The sequence below is a fragment of the Doryrhamphus excisus genome, linkage group LG7 (genome assembly GCF_037039965.1).
Source record: "Doryrhamphus excisus strain RoL-2023G ecotype Guam linkage group LG7, RoL_Dexc_Guam_v1.1, whole genome shotgun sequence".
NCBI classification, from domain to species: domain Eukaryota; kingdom Metazoa; phylum Chordata; class Actinopteri; order Syngnathiformes; family Syngnathidae; genus Doryrhamphus; species Doryrhamphus excisus.
Window position 1 is genome coordinate 18,543,562 of NC_136363.1, and position 18,973 is coordinate 18,562,534.

Below are 18,973 nucleotides of genomic sequence, written 5' to 3' on the forward strand. Positions count from 1 at the left end.
CACGGTGGATGAGTGGTTAGCATGTTCGCTACACAGTCAGATGATCAGGATGTTCTGCAAACTTTTGCCCGAAGACAGCTGGGATAGGCTCCAGCACTCCCCGCGACCCTCGTGAGGATAAGTGGTAGAAAATGAATGAATTAATGAATATATATTGGGAGGTTGCCTACAGCCACACATACTGTAAATTATATTTATTTGCCAATTTGAGACCCTGGAGGTTATTTGCTTGTATATTATCAGCTGGGATAGGCTCCAGCACCCCTGCGACCCTCGTGAGGATAAGCGGTAGAAAATGAATGAATGTATATTGGGAGGTTGCCTACAGCCACACATACTATAAATTACATTTATTTGCCAATTTGAGACCCTGGAGGTTATTTACTTGTATATTATCAGCTGGGATAGGCTCCAGCACCCCCGCGACTCTCGTGAGGATAAGCAGTAGAAAATTATTTAATGAATGAATGTATATTGGGAGGTTGCCTACAGCCACACATACTGTAAATTAAATTTATTTGCCAATTTGAGACCCTGGAGGTTATTTGCTTATTTATGATGAGCTGGGATAAGCTCCAGCACCCCCGCAACCCTTGTGAGGATAAGCGGTAGAAAATGAATGAATGTATATTGGGAGGTTGCCTACAGCCACACATACTATAAATTACATTTATTTGCCAATTTGAGACCCTGGAGGTTATTTACTTGTATATTATCAGCTGGGATAGGCTCCAGCACCCCCGCGACTCTCGTGAGGATAAGCAGTAGAAAATAATTTAATGAATGAATGTATATTGGGAGGTTGCCTACAGCCACACATACTGTAAATTAAATTTATTTGCCAATTTGAGACCCTGGAGGTTATTTGCTTATTTATGATGAGCTGGGATAAGCTCCAGCACCCCCGCAACCCTCGTGAGGATAAGCGGTAGAAAATGAATGAATGTATATTGGGAGGTTGTCTACAGCCACACATACTATAAATTACATTTCTTTGCCAATTTGAGACCCTGGAGGTTATTTACTTGTATATTATCAGCTGGGATAGGCTCCAGCACCCCCGCGACTCTCGTGAGGATAAGCAGTAGAAAATAATTTAATGAATGAATGTATATTGGGAGGTTGCCTACAGCCACACATACTGTAAATTAAATTTATTTGCCAATTTGAGACCCTGGAGGTTATTTGCTTATTTATGATGAGCTGGGATAGGCTCCAGCACCCCCGCGACCCTCGTGAGGATAAGCGGTAGAAAATGAATGAATGTATATTGGGAGGTTGCCTACAGCCACACATACTATAAATTACATTTATTTGCCAATTTAAGACCCTGGAGGTTATTTACTTGTATATTATCAGCTGGGATAGGCTCCAGCACCCCCGCGACTCTCGTGAGGATAAGCAGTAGACAATTATTTAATGAATGAATGTATATTGGGAGGTTGCCTACAGCCACACATACTGTAAATTAAATTTATTTGCCAATTTGAGACCCTGGAGGTTATTTGCTTATTTATGATGAGCTGGGATAGGCTCCAGCACCCCCGCGACCCTCGTGAGGATAAGCGGTAGAAAATGAATGAATGTATATTGGGAGGTTGCCTACAGCCACACATACTATAAATTACATTTATTTGCCAATTTGAGACCCTGGAGGTTATTTACTTGTATATTATCAGCTGGGATAGGCTCCAGCACCCCCGCGACTCTCGTGAGGATAAGCAGTAGAAAATTATTTAATGAATGAATGTATATTGGGAGGTTGCCTACAGCCACACATACTGTAAATTAAATTTATTTGCCAATTTGAGACCCTGGAGGTTATTTGCTTATTTATGATGAGCTGGGATAGGCTCCAGCACCCCCGCGACCCTCGTGAGGATAAGCGGTAGAAAATGAATGAATGTATATTGGGAGGTTGCCTACAGCCACACATACTATAAATTACATTTATTTGCCAATTTGAGACCCTGGAGGTTATTTACTTGTATATTATCAGCTGGGATAGGCTCCAGCACCCCCGCGACTCTCGTGAGGATAAGCGGTAGAAAATTAATGAATGAATGAATGTATATTGGGAGGTTGCCTACAGCCACACATACTGTAAATTAAATTTATTTGCCAATTTGAGACCCTGGAGGTTATTTATTTGTATATTATCAGCTGGGATAGGCTCCAGCACCCCTGCGACCCTAATGAGGATAAAATAAGCACCGCCTTTTTTGATCATCATCTCTTTGTGAGTGAGGAGCAGGGAGGGGCGGGGAGGACAAGGAGGAGGAGGAGGAGGAGGAGGGTAATAGCAATTGATCCATTTTTATATGAAAGCCGACACTCGCTGCCAAGCGGGAGGGGAGGGCGGCTTTCCGGAGGGGAGGTAATGGTTTCTGGATCCCCGAGGTGGTCCGGGTGTAAATTACACCCAGCTCCAGCCCCGACGCTTACCTCCCACCCATTCCCTTCACTCCTAATCATCACATGGGAGATATTCCCATCTTCCTTCCTGGGAAGAAGAACCTACACGACCGTTTGCTGCACTTCATCCTCCACTGGAAATGGAGCCAGTCTGCTGGGAAAGTGTCAGAACCATTTTGGTCGGGAGGCAAACTGGGTTTTAACGGCCTGTCAGGTCAAAAGACATCAGCCCTGCTTCTACTTAGACACTGATTCACTGTGAAAGCTGGAGTCCAAAACCATAAAGGTCTCTCCTGAATCTACCCTGGACCCTAAAAGAGGAAAAACTCCTCTGAAAATGAACACATTTAACCTTGTAAATCAGCACTAACTAAACTAGAAATGCATGGCAGTAGACAACCACAATGTATCCCACTGAACTTCATTATTTCATGTATTCTAATATGCAAGCATATGAATGCCCAACTAGGACAGGAGCTGCTCTACCTAGTGGTGAAGATGGTGAATTACAGTTATAGCTGAAAAAGTCAAATTATACACATTTAAAAAATATAGCTATTATAGAAATTACTATATTTATTCTCCCTGTGCATGCGTGGGTTTTCTCCGGTTTCCTCCCCCATTCCAAAAACATGCTAGGTTAATTAGCGACTCCAAATTGTCCATAGGTATGAATGTGAGTGTGAATGGTTGTTTGTTTATATGTGCCCTGTGATTGGCTGGCGACCGCACGACCCTCGTGAGGATAAGCGGTAGAAAATGAATGAATGAATGACCACAACACCGGGCTACATGGTGGACAAGTGGTTAGAGCTGTGTGGTTAGCAGGCCACACAGCTAGGAGACCAGAGTTCAATTCCACCCGGTTTGTCTAAATGTGCCCTGTGATTGGCTGGCCACCAGTCAGGCAGGCAGGGTGTACCCCGCCTCTCGCCCGAAGACAGCTGGGATAGGCTCCAGCACCCCCCACAACCGTCGTGAGGATAAGCGGTACAAAATAAATGAATGAATGTACGTATATTGGGAGGTTGCCTACAGCCACACATACTGTAAATTACATTTATTAGCCAATTTGAGACCATGGAGGTTATTTGCTTGTATATTGACCACAACACCGGACTACATGGCGGACAAGTGGTTAGAGCTGTGTGGTTAGCAGGCCACACAGCTAGGAGACCAGAGTTCAATTCCACCATATTTTGTCTATATGTTCCCCTTGATTGGCTGGCGACCAGTCCAGGGTGTACCAACTGGGATAGGCTCCAGCGCCACCCGAGACCCTCGTGAGGATAAGCAGTAGAAAATGAATGAATGAATAAAATACAATGTAGAGAAATAATATAGTAATAATAATATCAAGCAATGAACAGACAATAAAAAAACATTAATTATATAGTACAATGTTTGTGCATGACGATTATTATTATTATTATTAAGGTACAACCAGGGAGTGGAACCCAGGTGGCAGCACAATGCAACACCTTTTATTCGATTCACACACACACACAATTTTTTTTTTTCAATATCCAAACCGAGTCCCCCTCAAATCATAAATAAGATGAACTAAAGGAGGGATCACATTTTCAGTCCCCAGATGATTGTCCCCGCACACCTCCCTCGCTCATGCACACAGTCAGAAATAGCTTTATCCCCACATCTCCATCTTCAGGGGGAGGGTAGATGAAGGGTGGGGGGGGGGGGGTATGAGCCCGACTTATTGGATGAGACACAATCTGGTGAGAATAGAAAGGTATAAAAAAAAAAAAAAAAAAAAGGCTGTTCTCCATAAAGCGAGAACAGGATGAAATGTGTCTCCAGCTGTTTTAATAAGAGCGGAATTATTGAAAATAGAAGCAGTAGCAGCGGAATATGGAATATTTTCAGCTTCTATATTTAGGCTGGTGGAGTGATGCGTCGCAAACATGGCAGCCTCGGCTTACGTGGGATTCGCAGGAGAGACGTGGAAATGCTTCTGGGCGGAGATCAATCTCTGCATAGTGCTGCATGGCTCCGTGCGCAGACGTGATTTTTTTTTTTTTTTTTTAACCTTCTTCACCAGATGATAGCCACCACCCATGTCATGGCTAAATGCCGCAGACTAGATTGCCAAGTGGCCTTTGTAACAATCATTTTCAAAGTATCTATTTTTAGCATCACTGCGCCAGCTTTACACACAAAAACATCACCCCTCCCTCCCTTTTTTTTTTTTACATACACTCACCAGCCAATAACTTCACTCACTAGCTCGCTTTTCACTAGCGACGCATTTCAAACATTATTACTCGCCAGGACCTTGTCGCAGCAAATTGCATTGATTAGCCGCCTCTAAATCTGCCTGGCTTTAATTACATTTAGGCCGCATTGCTTGGCTAAGCATACAACGCCCGCACGATTGCAACTAGATTGCAATTAGCCAACGCCCTGAGCGCCACAGACGCGGACATAATGGCAGACGCATGTAAATCAATGGTGTGTGGGCGTTATTTGCAAAAAATAATGAGGTTGCGGGCAAGTTAGCCAAGAGGAAAACGCCACCTAACAATCACGTGACTCTACTGGGAGGCGCAGTCACAATATTAGGAACAAAACATGTCCGCCCACCTTGTTGCGTGAATGCTGGGAAGCATTACACACATAAAATTCATATATTCTACTTATTTTGTGTGCTCGTTGAATTTTTAAATCTTTGGTTAAAATCTGGCTGCACGGTGGACGAGTGGTTAGCTCACAGGCCTCACAGCTAGAAGACCTGGGTTTGATTCCACCCACAGCCATTTCTGTGTGGAGTTTGCATGTTCTCCCCGTGAATGCGCGGGTTTTATCCGGGTACTCCGGTTTCCTCCCACATTCCAAAAACATGCTAGGTTAATTAGCGACTCCAAATTGTCCATAGGTATGAATGTGAGTGTGAATGGTTGTTTGTCTATATGTACCCTGTGATTGGCTGGCCACCAGTCCAGGGTGTACCCCGCCTCTCGCCCGAAGACAGCTGGGATAGGCTCCAGCACCCCTGTGACCCTCGTGAGGAAAAGCGGTAGAAAATGAATGAATGAATGAATGAAGTTATGCAGACACTTAGCGCTATCATGCTAGGTGTTAGCATGCTAGCACGTCAATATTAGCATGCTAACATAATTATACTAACATTTCTAGCATTTTCAGGGATAGGATCTTTACAAACACTTCGCGCTATTATGCTAGATGTGAGCTAATGCTAATGCTTGCATGTTAGCGTTCTAACATAATTATACTAACATTTTGCACTATGCATTATGTGGTGTTAGTGATGAGTGGTTAGTGTGAAGGCCTCACAGCCAGGAGAGTTCAATTCCACCCTCGGCCATCTCTGTGTGGAGTTTGCATGTTCTCCCCGTGCATGCGTGGGTTTTCTCCGGGTACTCCGGTTTCCTCCCACATTCCAAAAACATGCTAAGTTAATTAGCGACTCCAAATTGTCCATAGGTATGAATGTGAGTGTGAATGGTTGTTTGTCTATATGTGCTCTGTGATTGGCTGGCGACCAGTCCACCTCTCGCCTGAAGACAGCTGGGATAGGCTCCAGCACCCCCTACAACCCTCATGAGGATAAGCGGTAGAAAATGAATGAATGGTTCAAATCTGCCACATTATTCATCATAATTTCACCGAATGAAGCTCCAATTAAGAGTTGCGGCTGTAGGCAAACTACTGATATATTTGAAGAATCATGTGGTGTTAATGCTGGGGAGCAGTTTGCTCCTTACCGCTATTAATATATACAAGATTGGTTCTGTTGCTGCTGTTTTGCACAAATGTTGTCCTTGTCACTTTCTCATGTACTCCAAATTATTATTCATGTAAAAAAAAACTTGTTATAATATCATGTATTCCCAATTAACAGTATGCTCGAGCTGTAATAAGAGCTTTTATAGTATGTTCTGCTTCGGCGGCTTGTTTCCAAAGCACATCATGTAACATAATACCTGCCGCTATGCGATACTGTTTAAGCTCATAATCCATCCCTTTTTATGGCGATATTGATTGTAAGTGAGCCGCTTGCCGCTTCTGATCGGCGAGAGAGCGGCTCCCGAAAGCGGGGCGTGCGCATCCAAAGTCATCAGTTTGACGAGCAAAGCACGGAGAGAGCGTACTAAAAGTAACTACCCCAGGTTTTTCGAAAAAGCAGCACACAAGCACCTTCTCAACAGATGGTCGCCGTCCGACAGGCTGCTGACGACGACGTCGGGCCAACTCTGTGTGCGGCGAGCGGGCCGTCGCCAGCGAGCACAAGCCACACACACACACATATATATATATATACACACACACATATACACACACTTTGGCTGTGAAAGGCCTGCTTATCACAGCTCCATGCAGCTGTCAAAAAGCAAAGCCCCAACTGAGCGCTGTGATTTATAGAGAGCAGTTTGTACTGACAAGGCAAACAATTGGCCCGTGCACATGTGCAACTTTTGGGACACGAGGGGGCTACCGCCCACTTTCTAACCTATGCTGTTTTTCCCTGGTATACAGCTTACTAATTGGTCGCTGGGCCACCAATGTTATTTTTTTGTTTAACATTAAATGGCGACTTACCGGGAAGTAGAGAAGAAGAGCTCCACACAAGATGGCCTCCAGCAGGACAAGGCCCGACGCTCTGATACTCTGCAGGTAAATTAAAACACAGCACAATTAATCCAAGAAATCTAATTTATGCATCATAAACATGCACATGAGGAACATACACCGTAGTCTACCAAAGACTAAAGACGCATAAGGAACAATTCTTAGCTAGAAGTTAATGCTGACAAAGCAAATTAGCATCATATCTAATGATATAGCTCTTTCAGAATTAACTTTATTTTAATAAAGGCTGCACGGTGGGCGAGTGGTTAGCGCACAGGTCACAGCTAGGAGACCCGAGTTCAATTCCGGTTTCCTCCCACATTCCAAAAACATGCTAGGTTAATTAGCGACTCTAAATTGTCCATAGGTATGAATGTGCGTGTGAATGGTTGTTTGTCTATATGTGCCCTGTGATTGGCTGGCGACCAGTCCGGGGTGTATAAGCGGTAGAAAATGAATGAATGAATAAAAGGCCGGGCTGCATGGTGAACTAGTGGTTAGCGTTCAGGCCTCACAGCTAGGAGACCCGAGTTCAATTCCGGTTTCCTCCCACATTCCAAAAACATGTTAGGTTAATTAGCGACTCTAAATTGTCCATAGGTATGAATGTGAGTGTGAATGGTTGTTTGTCTATATGTGCTCTGTGATTGGCTGGCCACCAGTCCGGGGTGTATAAGCGGTAGAAAATGAATGAATGAATAAAAGGCCGGGCTGCACGGTGAAATAGTGGTTAGCGTGCAGGCCTCACATCTAGTAGACCCGAGTTCGATTCCACCCTCAGCCATCTCTGTGTGGAGTTTGCATGTGTTTTCTCTGGGTACTCCGGTTTCCTCCCACATTCCAAAAACATGCTAGGTTAATTGGCGACTCCAAATTGTCCATAGGTATGCATGTGAGTGTGAATGGTTGTTTGTCTATATGTGCCCTGTGATTGGCTGGCCACCAGTCCAGGGTGTACCCCGCCTCTCGCCCGAACACAGTAGAAAATGAATGAATGAATGAATGAATGAATGAATAAAGGGCCAATAAACCGCAAATTGCAGGGAAAAAATGGCGCTTTGTACACCCCTTGCTTAGGTATACACTTTACATAAGAATGATAATAAATAAAAACAACTACAAGTTATGTAAGCCCTTTGAAAGGTACTCAAAAGAGAAGTAAATTATGCACTGGACTAATGTAACAATTTTGTGTGAGCTAAGCATATATGTATGCAGAAAGGAGCATATTTTACTTGAGTGAGTAAAAGGGAGCATAAAACCAAAGTGTTGCATTCATATTTCATAACATTGAATATAACAGCCACCTAAAAGCGCTGCAATGACTTCCGGAGCGGCCTTAAAGTGTGAATCACAAGAGAGTCTATTATCGACATGAAAACCGTCTCCTTACAAAGATGGCCGCCCACACATGATCAGTGTGCGGTCGCTGTCCAAGGTGCTGATGCCGAACAGCGACGCTGTTTGATATGATTTCAAAGCGTCATTGTGACCGCCCACATGTGGAAGCGCTGGTGTGTGAGTACCTTGTTCCTGCGGAAGTGGTACACGAGCACCATGCTAACGAAGACCACTAGCATGCACAGGCACTGGAAGGAGAGAACGGCCATGCGGAGGGCGCCGTCTTCCCGCGTGACGCACGGCGTGTCGTCCTTGCAGAAGGCGCAGCCCGGCTGACATGGCAGGCAGTCACTGGAGGACGCCTCGTCCGCGTTGGGGCCGCTGTCTGGTACCGTTCCTTTTGGCCCCTCCCCTGTGGAGGACACTGTTAGCATTTGATGTAGACTTATCCATCACGCCGTCTTAATTCATCATCTCAGGAAGACATTTTAAAAGTTTCGGCATGCACAAAGGTTAGGGTGAGGAGCTCAGTCAGTCAGTCTAGTCCGGATGCCTCCCTGTTGAGGTGTTCTGGGCATGCCCAGTCAGGAAAAGGCACCGGGGCAGACCTATGGGACTATGTCTCACAGCTGGCCTGGGAACGCCTTGGTGTCCTCCCGGTGGAGCTGGAGGAGGTGGCCGGGGGCCGGGAAGTCTGGGTTTCCCTACTAAGACTGCCAGCTCCGTGACCCGGACCCGGATAAGCGGAGGAAAATGGATGGATGGATGGATGGGATGCACAAAATGTATCGTAGTGCCCCCCTCACATGCAACCCTGAGTGGAAATAAGAGTGGACACCCCTGCTCCATGACAAAGTGGAGTTTTCCCCCCGAGTAGATAGAAATGCTTATCCCACTCTGACCCTGCCGGGGCTCATCGACGTTATGTCAACACAAGCCGTGTCGGATCTATATGTGCGAACACGAAAAGTCAACACGGCTACAACGTGTGCCGCCATATGACGCTGCGCTGATGGCTCGCAAAAAGACTCTCATCCCACCCCCCAACCTACAAGGACGCGGCGACACCGTGAGGACGGACATGAGAGGGGGCTCAGGAAGATGTCCGCTTATTAAAAGAGGGTGTCACGCTGCTTAAGTAAGTACTCTACACGACTAAGTCGATTAAGCACTGACACAAGTGGAATGTAAAGACTGTGGAATCAGACACAAGAGACCAAAGACACAAGTTGGTATCAACATTAACCATGTTTACATTCTTTTTCCGAATGACCTTTCCGAAAACAATGCTATACATGAAAAGGAATATTCCAATTGTGTGTTTACATGCGGCGCTATAATCAACCAGAATAGTCAATGGGGCATGCGCAGTAAAGCATAAACACCAACATCACATGATACCAACTTCCTCCAGTTTTTCTTCCACTTGTTGGAATAACTCCGTATTCCCAGTTTTCCGTTCGTCCGGTCTTGAAATTTAGTTTGAATCAAAAACAAACTTTCCGCAGCAGTCCAGTGCCGATTGCTCGCCTCCATTTTTTTTTTAAACCCATAAAACGCAACCCTATATGCGTCAAGAAAGACACTTCCCCAACGTGTAAGGCAGGGGTCTCAAACACGCGGCCTGCGGGACACTAGTTTGGGGCCCCCCGCCTTGATAACAAAGTTTAATGTTTGATATGGATGCTGTATGGTATCATGTACCCAGAAAAAATTATTACGTTTGATTCATGTTCATGTTAAAGGTTAAATAACTGTTAATAGTTATCCTCCTTATCCGTGTGGAAGTGGTAAGTTTTTGGCTATTTAATTTTAAAGGAAATAACTTGGAGGCTACCGTTTAGGTCGCTAGCTCTCTAGTGTGCGAGTTAGCATGTGTCTCAAGACCCTGCAGTTGCGCAATATGTTGTAAATAAAAAGAGTATAAATGTGACTATAGTCGTGTTTTGTCATGTCTACAGGGTTCTAATAATGCTTTGTTCATTTTAATCTGAAAAAAATAATTTGTCTACCCACCAACTATATGTGGTTTCTTGAGTTTGTATTATTTGCCCTTTTATTATTATTATTATTATATTTATTTATTACTGATTGATTTTCTTTATTCTTGATTTGTTTATTTATTTTTCATCTTATTTTGTGCAGAAAAATAGAAATTAAGATATTTGAGAACAGTGGAATTTTTTATCAGAGCTTTTATTGTAGAAAATTGGAACCTAAGCGAAGTTTTTAATTTTTTTTTGTTTTTAATAAATGCTTTTTTTTGTAGGTACAGTTATATGATACTCCATCTTGTTGGGTTAATAAACACGACATTAAGGGGTTGACTACAGCCACAGCTGTGACATCGGTTGCTTTTTGTGGTTTCTTGAGTTTTTATTATTTGGCGTTTTATTATTATTATATTTATTTATTACTGATTGATTGATTTTTTTTATTCTTGATTTGTTGATTTATTTTTCATCTTATTTTGTGCAGAAAAATAAAAATTAAGATATTTGAGAACAGTGGAATGTTTTATCAGAGCTTTTATTGTACAAAATTGGAACCAAAGCAAAGTTTTTTTTACATTTTTTTGTTTTTAATAAATGCGTTTTTTTTTGTGAAAACCTGATGCGGCCCAGTCTCACCCAGACCCGAGCTCCAGTGGCCCCCAAGTAAATTGAGTTTGAGACCCCTGGTGTATAAGGTATATTTATTATGGGACTGTGGAGGAATCGTCCATACGATTTAAAGAAGAACAAATGGCGTCTTGATCTACCACGCAATGGAGAAGAAGGATTTCCCCGGGAAGACCCATTGTCTCCGAGATTTGTGGGGATTTTGTCTTCTTGAAAAAGAAGCAATGACTACGCACATCACTGAGCCCTTCAAAGAGTCTTCTCATTCGTGGAGAAATGAGTCACACTCTCATCTTCTTGCAGCTCAGTGTGAAGACGTTTAAACCCCGTCCAAGTCTACCCACGTATTCACACAATCGCTGGGAGACAAAAAAGCTGTCCCCGTTGTAGATGAACACACTTGCTATTTGGCCCCCATGGTGGGCCAGACTGCGGCTGGCTAACAGGCTTGGCTCGACTCGCTCTTATTGTTCTCCACACACACACACACACACACACACACACATATATATATATATATATATATACACAGGGTATTGTGTTTGCTGGACACACACCACAGCTATTCTGCTCTTTGAGGGTTTTTTTTTCCGATCTTATTTCTCTGTGCGCCACAAACTGTTTGGAGGTGAAAAATGGATCCAATAAGATGGTGCAGGCCTAAGGTGGAATGAAAAGTAACTCCCGTCCTCCTTGGAGGCTAATGCATTGGGACACGTTCCACCTACAGGAGTGAAGGAACATGCAGAGCTACTAACATCACAGCTTCCATTCTTGGCCATTTTAGTCCATTACAATTCCGCTATATCAGATATTGGTAAAAAATAGCCACTATTGAGCATCTCTACTCATTATATACACATTGTATACACATTATATACACATTACCCATGTTTTACTACAGTTACTTTTGTTGCAAATGTTAATCCGAAATCAGATGCGAAGGCAATTGCAATAGCGGGTTGCACTCAAGAGTGTGTTGGAAAAGTGTAACAAGCATGAATGTCACAACAGATAAAACCGACATTTTAAAGCGCACACAGGGGTAGGTACAGTTACATGGTACTCCATCTTGTTGGGGTTAATAAACACGACATTAAGAGGTTGACTACAGCCACAATTGTTACATCGGATGTTTTTTGCAGACTTGCCAAACGGAAGTTGTCGGGGGTTGTTGGTTGACGGGAGTGAGCAATAGCAATTAAACAGAAAAGCAGAGCTACTGGAGCTAATTGATGTTTTACTACAGTTACTTTTGTTGCAAATGTTGATCCAAAATCACTTGCGAAGGCAATTGCAATAGCGGGTTGTGCTGAAGAGTGTGCTAGAAAAGTGTAACACGCATGAACGTCACAACAGATAAAACCGACATTTTAAAGCGCACACAGGGGTAGGTACAGTTACATGATACTCCATCTTGTTGGGGTTAATAAACACGACATTAAGAGGTTGACTACAGCCACAATTGTTACATTGGATGTTTTTTGCTGACTTGCCGAACGGAAATTGACGAGGTTGTTGGTTGACGGGAGTGAGCAATAGCAATTAAACAGAAAAGGAGAGCTACTGGAGCTAATTGATGTTTTACTACAGTTTGTTTTGTTGCAAATGTTAATCCGAAATCAGATGCGAAGGCAATTGCAATAGCGGGTTGCACTCAAGAGTGTGTTAGAAAAGTGTAACAAGCATGAATGTCACAACAGATAAAACCGACATTTTAAAGCGCACACAGGGGTAGGTACAGTTACATGGTACTCCATCTTGTTGGGGTTAATAAACACGACATTAAGAGGTTGACTACAGCCACAATTGTTACATCGGATGTTTTTTGCAGACTTGCCGAACGGAAGTTGTCGGGGTTGTTGGTTGACGGGAGTGAGCAATAGCAATTAAACAGAAAAGCAGAGCTACTGGAGCTAATTGATGTTTTACTACAGTTACTTTTGTTGCAAATGTTGATCCGAAATCACTTGCAAAGGCAATTGCAATAGCGGGTTGTGCTGAAGAGTGTGCTAGAAAAGTGTAACACGCATGAACGTCACAACAGATAAAACCGACATTTTAAAGCGCACACAGGGGTAGGTACAGTTACATGATACTCCATTTTGTTGAGGTTAATAAACACGACATTAAGAGGTTGACTACAGCCACAATTGTTACATTGGATGTTTTTTGCTGACTTGCCGAACGGAAATTGTCGAGGTTGTTGGTTGACGGGAGTGAGCAATAGCAATTAAACAGAAAAGGAGAGCTACTGAAGCTAATTGATGTTTTACTACAGTTTGTTTTGTTGCAAATGTTAATCCGAAATCAGATGCGAAGGCAATTGCAATAGCGGGTTGCACTCAAGAGTGTGTTAGAAAAGTGTAACAAGCATGAATGTCACAACAGATAAAACCGACATTTTAAAGCGCACACAGGGGTAGGTACAGTTACATGGTACTCCATCTTGTTGGGGTTAATAAACACGACATTAAGAGGTTGACTACAGCCACAATTGTTACATCGGATGTTTTTTGCAGACTTGCCGAACGGAAGTTGTCGGGGTTGTTGGTTGACGGGAGTGAGCAATAGCAATTAAACAGAAAAGGAGAGCTACTGGAGCTAATTGATGTTTTACTACAGTTTGTTTTGTTGCAAATGTTGATCCGAAATCAGATGTGAAGGCAATAGCGGGTTGCACTCAAGAGTGTGTTAGAAAAGTGTAACAAGCATGAATGTCACAACAGATAAAAGCGACATTTTAAAGCGCACACAGAGGTAGGTACAGTTACATGATACTCCATCTTGTTGGGGTTAATAAACATGACATTAAGAGGTTGACTACAGCCACAACTATTACATCGGTTGCTTTTTGCAGACTTGCAAAATGGATATTGTCAGGGTTGCTGGTTGATGGGAGTGAGCAATAGCAATTAAACAAATCAATGTTTTACTACAGTTACTTTTGTTGCAAATGTTGATCCGAAATCATATGCAAAAACAATTCTAATAGCGGGTTGTACTAAAGAGTGAGTTAGAAAATGAAAGCGGTATATGCAGTAAAATGCGTTGGTGGACGGCAGCCAAACATACAAGAGTACTCAAAATGTGTACAAGTTGGCAGGTATGATTTTTTTAACTAATTTGACATTGCCAACTCAGCAAGTAAAGTGCATACAGGTGTTAGCTTGACGAGATGAACATTTTAAGTGACAGACTCACTCGTAAAGCCGCTGACGGCCACTCGGCTGGGATGGTAGAAGCCTTTCCTGCAGTGACACTTGAACTTGTCCAGCACGAAGCCATGGCCGCGCATCGGCAAACACTGTGAGGAGACAAACGGAATCAAACTTGAGCAAGCAGGATTGAAAGTCATTTCAAAGAGTCAAATGTGGTGGTGAGGTGTAATTATTTAACTTCTCTCTCTCTCCGTATTAAATGAAAGTCTCTTCCATTTGATTGCTGCCCTGATAGAAAAACACAAGGGGGCGTCAGGGGGCACACTGACAAATTACAACGTATAATTAACGTCTAAATTAAGAATTGGCTAATTTGCATGATTAAATAACAAGCCGTTGGGTTCATTCCTTGTGGGAATGAGGAGGGGTCGTTGTGGTGGTCTCGTTCCTCACACAACCTGATGATGATGACGAGGCGGACCGAAATAGCAACGCCGCTCCAGCTGACACCTGACATGCCGCCGAGTGCTCTGACGACCTGACGTGGCCGTCGTTTTTTTAAACGAAGCGGCCGTCACACAGCACCGGATGTCTTGAGAGGATGTTATTTATGACCTCCTCCTGAGGACCTCGGTCGAAAGAAGAGGCCTGACAACCGGGGCCGTTGCTAGGTTACACCGGAGTAAAACTACTTCCTCTGTTTTTAAAAGTTACAATGAGCTTAACTGACAGCTTCCTGAAGAAGAAGAAGAACCATTGGGACAACCAAGAGAGCACTCGGGAGACCTCCATCAGGACCAAACACATACTGGAGATGGTCGACAACTTCCTAACTAGACCAGCCCTGCTTGGAAATGTTTGGCGGACTTTTGCTAGGAAGCAGGTGACTTCCTGGTTCATACAAGATGGGAAAAACCAGGGGTGTCCAAGGTAGGGGATGCGGCCCATCTGTGGCCAAAGGCTGTTTCTTTATTGCACATATTCCAAAAAGCTTGTAACTTCTTAGAAAACTCGGTTGTGTAAAAATTTCTAATATTATCGGAATAAAATCATAATAATACAAAAAAGCTGAAATCATAAAAAAAACAGCAGAAATGACATTTTTTCAAGAATCAAGAAAACAAACAAGGGAAAAAAATTCATTTTAATAAATAAATAATAAATAATAAATAATAAATAATAAATAATAAATAATAAATAATAAATGATAAATAATAAATAATAAATAATAAATAATAAATAATAAATAATAAATAATAAATAATAAATAATAAATAATAAATAATAAATAATAAATAATAAAGACAAAATGTTGTTAAAGTTAAGTCGGAATATTATGAAAAACAAAAAAAAAGCTGTACTATTTACAAACTGAATTTATAATATTAAATAATGAAAAATTAAATATCACAAAAAGTCTAAATTTATTGGGATCGGCTGCACGGCACCCGAGTGGTTAGCACCCAGGCCTCCCAACTAGGAGACGCAAGTTCAATTCCAACCTCTAAGTTTGCATGTTCTCCCCGTGCATGCGTGAGTTTTCTCCGGGTACTCCGGTTTCCTCCCACATTCCAAAAACATGCTAGGTTAATTAGCGACTCCAAATTGTCCATAGGTATGAATGTGAGTGTGAATGGTTGTTTGTCTATATGTGCCCTGTGATTGGCTGGCGACCAGTCCAGGGTGTACCCTGCTTCTTGCCCAAAGACAGCTGGCATAGGCTCCCTCCCACATTCCAAAAACATGCTAGGTTAATTAGCGACTTCAAATTGTCCATAGGTATGAATGTGAGTGTGAATGGTTGTTTGTCTATATGTGCCCTGTGATTGGCTGGCGACCAGTCCAGGGTGTACCCCGCCTCTCGCCTGAACACAGGTGGGATAGGCTCCAGCACCCCCTGCGACCCTCATGAGGATAAGTGGTAGAAAATGAATGAATAATAATAATAATAATAACCTTTTTCACCTATATGACAACACAATGATGCAGCTTATCTACATTGGATCACAACATATCACTGCTCAGCTAGCACAGCACTGATAAGCTCATTGCAAAGAACTCCACAGCAAGTGTAGCACGCGTGAGTTCCACGGCAACACCTGAGTGGCGACATATGACGGCACCTAGCAAACAGACAAGAGGTAGCTAAAGTAGCATGCAGCTGCAAAAGTTGAAAAGCGACGTGGTGCATGCCTTCAGCTTCACCCTGCCAAAGTCGATTGGCACTCAGCCGCATAGGTGTGTGTGTATATGTGTGTGTGTGTGTGTGTGTGTGTGTGTGTGTGTGGAGGGGGAGAGCCAGGAATAGCCCTGCTAGCCATGTCTGATTGATGTGGATGCTAGGATGTGGAGAAGCGGAGGGGGGGGCAGCCCAGACGGCGCAGCCTGCCTGGCGGTTATCTGCCATCCGTCACATGTCGTCTCAACTCCGGCGAACTCCGCGTAGCCACAACTATACAGGTCATACAGGAAGATCCCATTTTCATAATCTCGTATTGTGTTTTAAAACAACACAATTTATATAACAAATATAACCGGTGCTAATATTTTTAATAACAACGGCGACACAGGCGGTGACCTACTTTTTTTAGTGGGTGGCTCATGATGTTAATTATGTTTGATGATGGCGTTCTGTTGATACTGAGCAACTCGGGCACTGATATTATTCTGGCGCCGGCCACGGGAAAGAAATTGCTTACTGCATTAACATAATCGTTAATTAGCTCCACGAGATTGAGATGACTGGCCGTGGAATCGAATATGTGCGTGTTTAAGGTAGAAGGCTACAGTAAATATACACCGGCACCATTGAATGAGATATAATTAGCATCATTAGTATTAGTAATGGCACGGTGGATGAGTGGTTAGCGTGCAGACCTCACAGCTAGGAGACCAGGGTTCAATTCCACCCTCGGCCATCTCTGTGTGGTATTCCGTGGTTTCCTCCCACATTCCAAAAACATGCTAGGTTGCTTACATGCTAATTGGCTACTCCAAATTGTCCAAATTGAATGTGAGTGTGAATGGTTGTTTGTCTATATGTGCCCTGTGATTGGCTGGCGACCAGTGACCGGTGACCCTTGTGAGGACAAGCAGTAGAAAATGAATGAATGTTAGTTTTCAGGCTGCACGGTGTACAGGTAGTTTGTGTACAGGCCACACAGCGAGAAGACCCGAGTTCAATTCCACCCTCCGCCATCTCTGTGTGGAGTTTGCATGTTCTCCCCGTGCATGCGTGGGTTTTCTCCGGGTACTCCGGTTTCCTCCCACATTCCAAAAACATGCTAGGTTCATTGGCCACTACAAAAATTGTCCATAGGTATGAATGTGAGTGTGAATGGTGGTTTGTCTATATGTGCCCTGTGATTGGCTGGGATAGGCTCCAGCACCCCCGCAACCCTCGTGAGGATAAGCGGTAGAAAATAAATGAATGAATGAATGAATGAGTATTAGTAATGGCACGGCGGTCGAGTGGTTAGCGCGCAGACCTCACAGCTAGGAGACCAGGGTTCAATAGGATCTTGACAAACACTTTGCGCTATTATGCTAGGTGTGAGCATGCTAATGCTTGCATGTTAGCATTCTAAAATAATTAAACTAACATTTTGCACTATGCATTATGTGGTGTTAGTGATGAGTGGTAAGCGCGCAGGCCTCACAGCTAGGAGACCAGGGTTCAATTCCACCCTCGGCCATCTCTGTGTGGAGTTTGCATGTTCTCCCCGTGCATGCGTGGGTTTTCTCCGGGTACTCCGGTTTCCTCCCACATTCCAAAAACATGCTAGGTTAATTGGTGACTCCAAAAATTGTCCATAGGTATGAATGTGAGTGTGAATGGTTGTTTGCCTATATGTGCCCTGTGATTGGCTGGCCAACAGTCCAGGGTGTACCAGTCCTGCTTGGAAATGTTTGGCGGATTTTTGCTAGGAAGCAGGTGACTTCCTGGTTCATACAAGATGGTATAGGCCAGAGGTGTCCAAAGTAGGGGATGCGGCCCGTCTTTGGCTAAAGGCCAATGTCTAATATTATCGGAATAAATTCATAATAATACAAAAAGGCTGAAATCATTACAAAAAAACCCAGCAGAAATTACATTTTTTTCCCAAGAATCAAGAAAACAAACAAGGAAAAAAATGTGAGTGTGAATGGTTGTTTGTCTATTTGTGCCCTGTGATTGGCTGGCGACCAGTCTAGGGTGTATACCCCGCCGCTCGCCCGAAAACGGCTGGAATAGGCTCCCTCCCACATTCCAAAAACATGCTAGGTTAATTAGCGACTCCAAATTGTCCATAGGTATGAATGTGAGTGTGAATGGTTGTTTGTCTATATGTGCCCTGTGATTGGCTGGCTGGCGACCAGTCCAGGGTGTACCCCGCCTCTCGCCCAAAGACAGCTGGGATAGGCTCCAGCACCCCCCGCGACCCTCATGAGGAAAAAGTGGTAGAAAATGAATGAATGAATGAGTATTAGTAATTTAAAAGGTATTCAATAATAATAAAGCAACTATACATGAATCTATACTTTCTGCTGAAAGTCTAATTAAAGAGCCTCAACTCTCTCCGTATGAAAAAGTGCAATGACATCACTTCTCTTGTGATTTTATTTTTACGCTAATTGAGCTGCACACGCCAAGTTCTCATGACTTCAAACATTCGTTCTCCACCGTCACCTCCGTGTGACACCAGGCAAGGGAATTAAAAAAAAAAAATGCTAAAAGCCCCCCCCCCTTCATCATGCTAATTGATGCGGAGGCCAGCGTCTTCTTCCACCTGACCAGGAAAAGCAGCAAGCAAGCAAGCAGCTCGCCTCGGCTGCTGGCTAATTAGG

The 18,973-nt window shown here is 43.4% G+C and overlaps 1 protein-coding gene across 2 annotated transcripts in view; it reads right to left on the reverse strand.

The window, feature by feature from the left end:
- The window catches only part of gpr158a (G protein-coupled receptor 158a), a 64,119-nt gene that overhangs the window by 24,081 nt on the left and 21,065 nt on the right, over window positions 1-18,973 (reverse strand). For both annotated transcript variants that reach the window (XM_078792312.1, XM_078792311.1), the window contains exons 3-5: window positions 14,190-14,292; window positions 8,550-8,776; window positions 6,994-7,062 (exon numbers count right to left, since the gene is read on the reverse strand). In XM_078792312.1, the coding sequence (XP_078648438.1) occupies window positions 6,994-7,062; window positions 8,550-8,776; window positions 14,190-14,292 (399 nt within the window). The remainder of the gene's footprint in view (window positions 1-6,993; window positions 7,063-8,549; window positions 8,777-14,189; window positions 14,293-18,973) is intronic.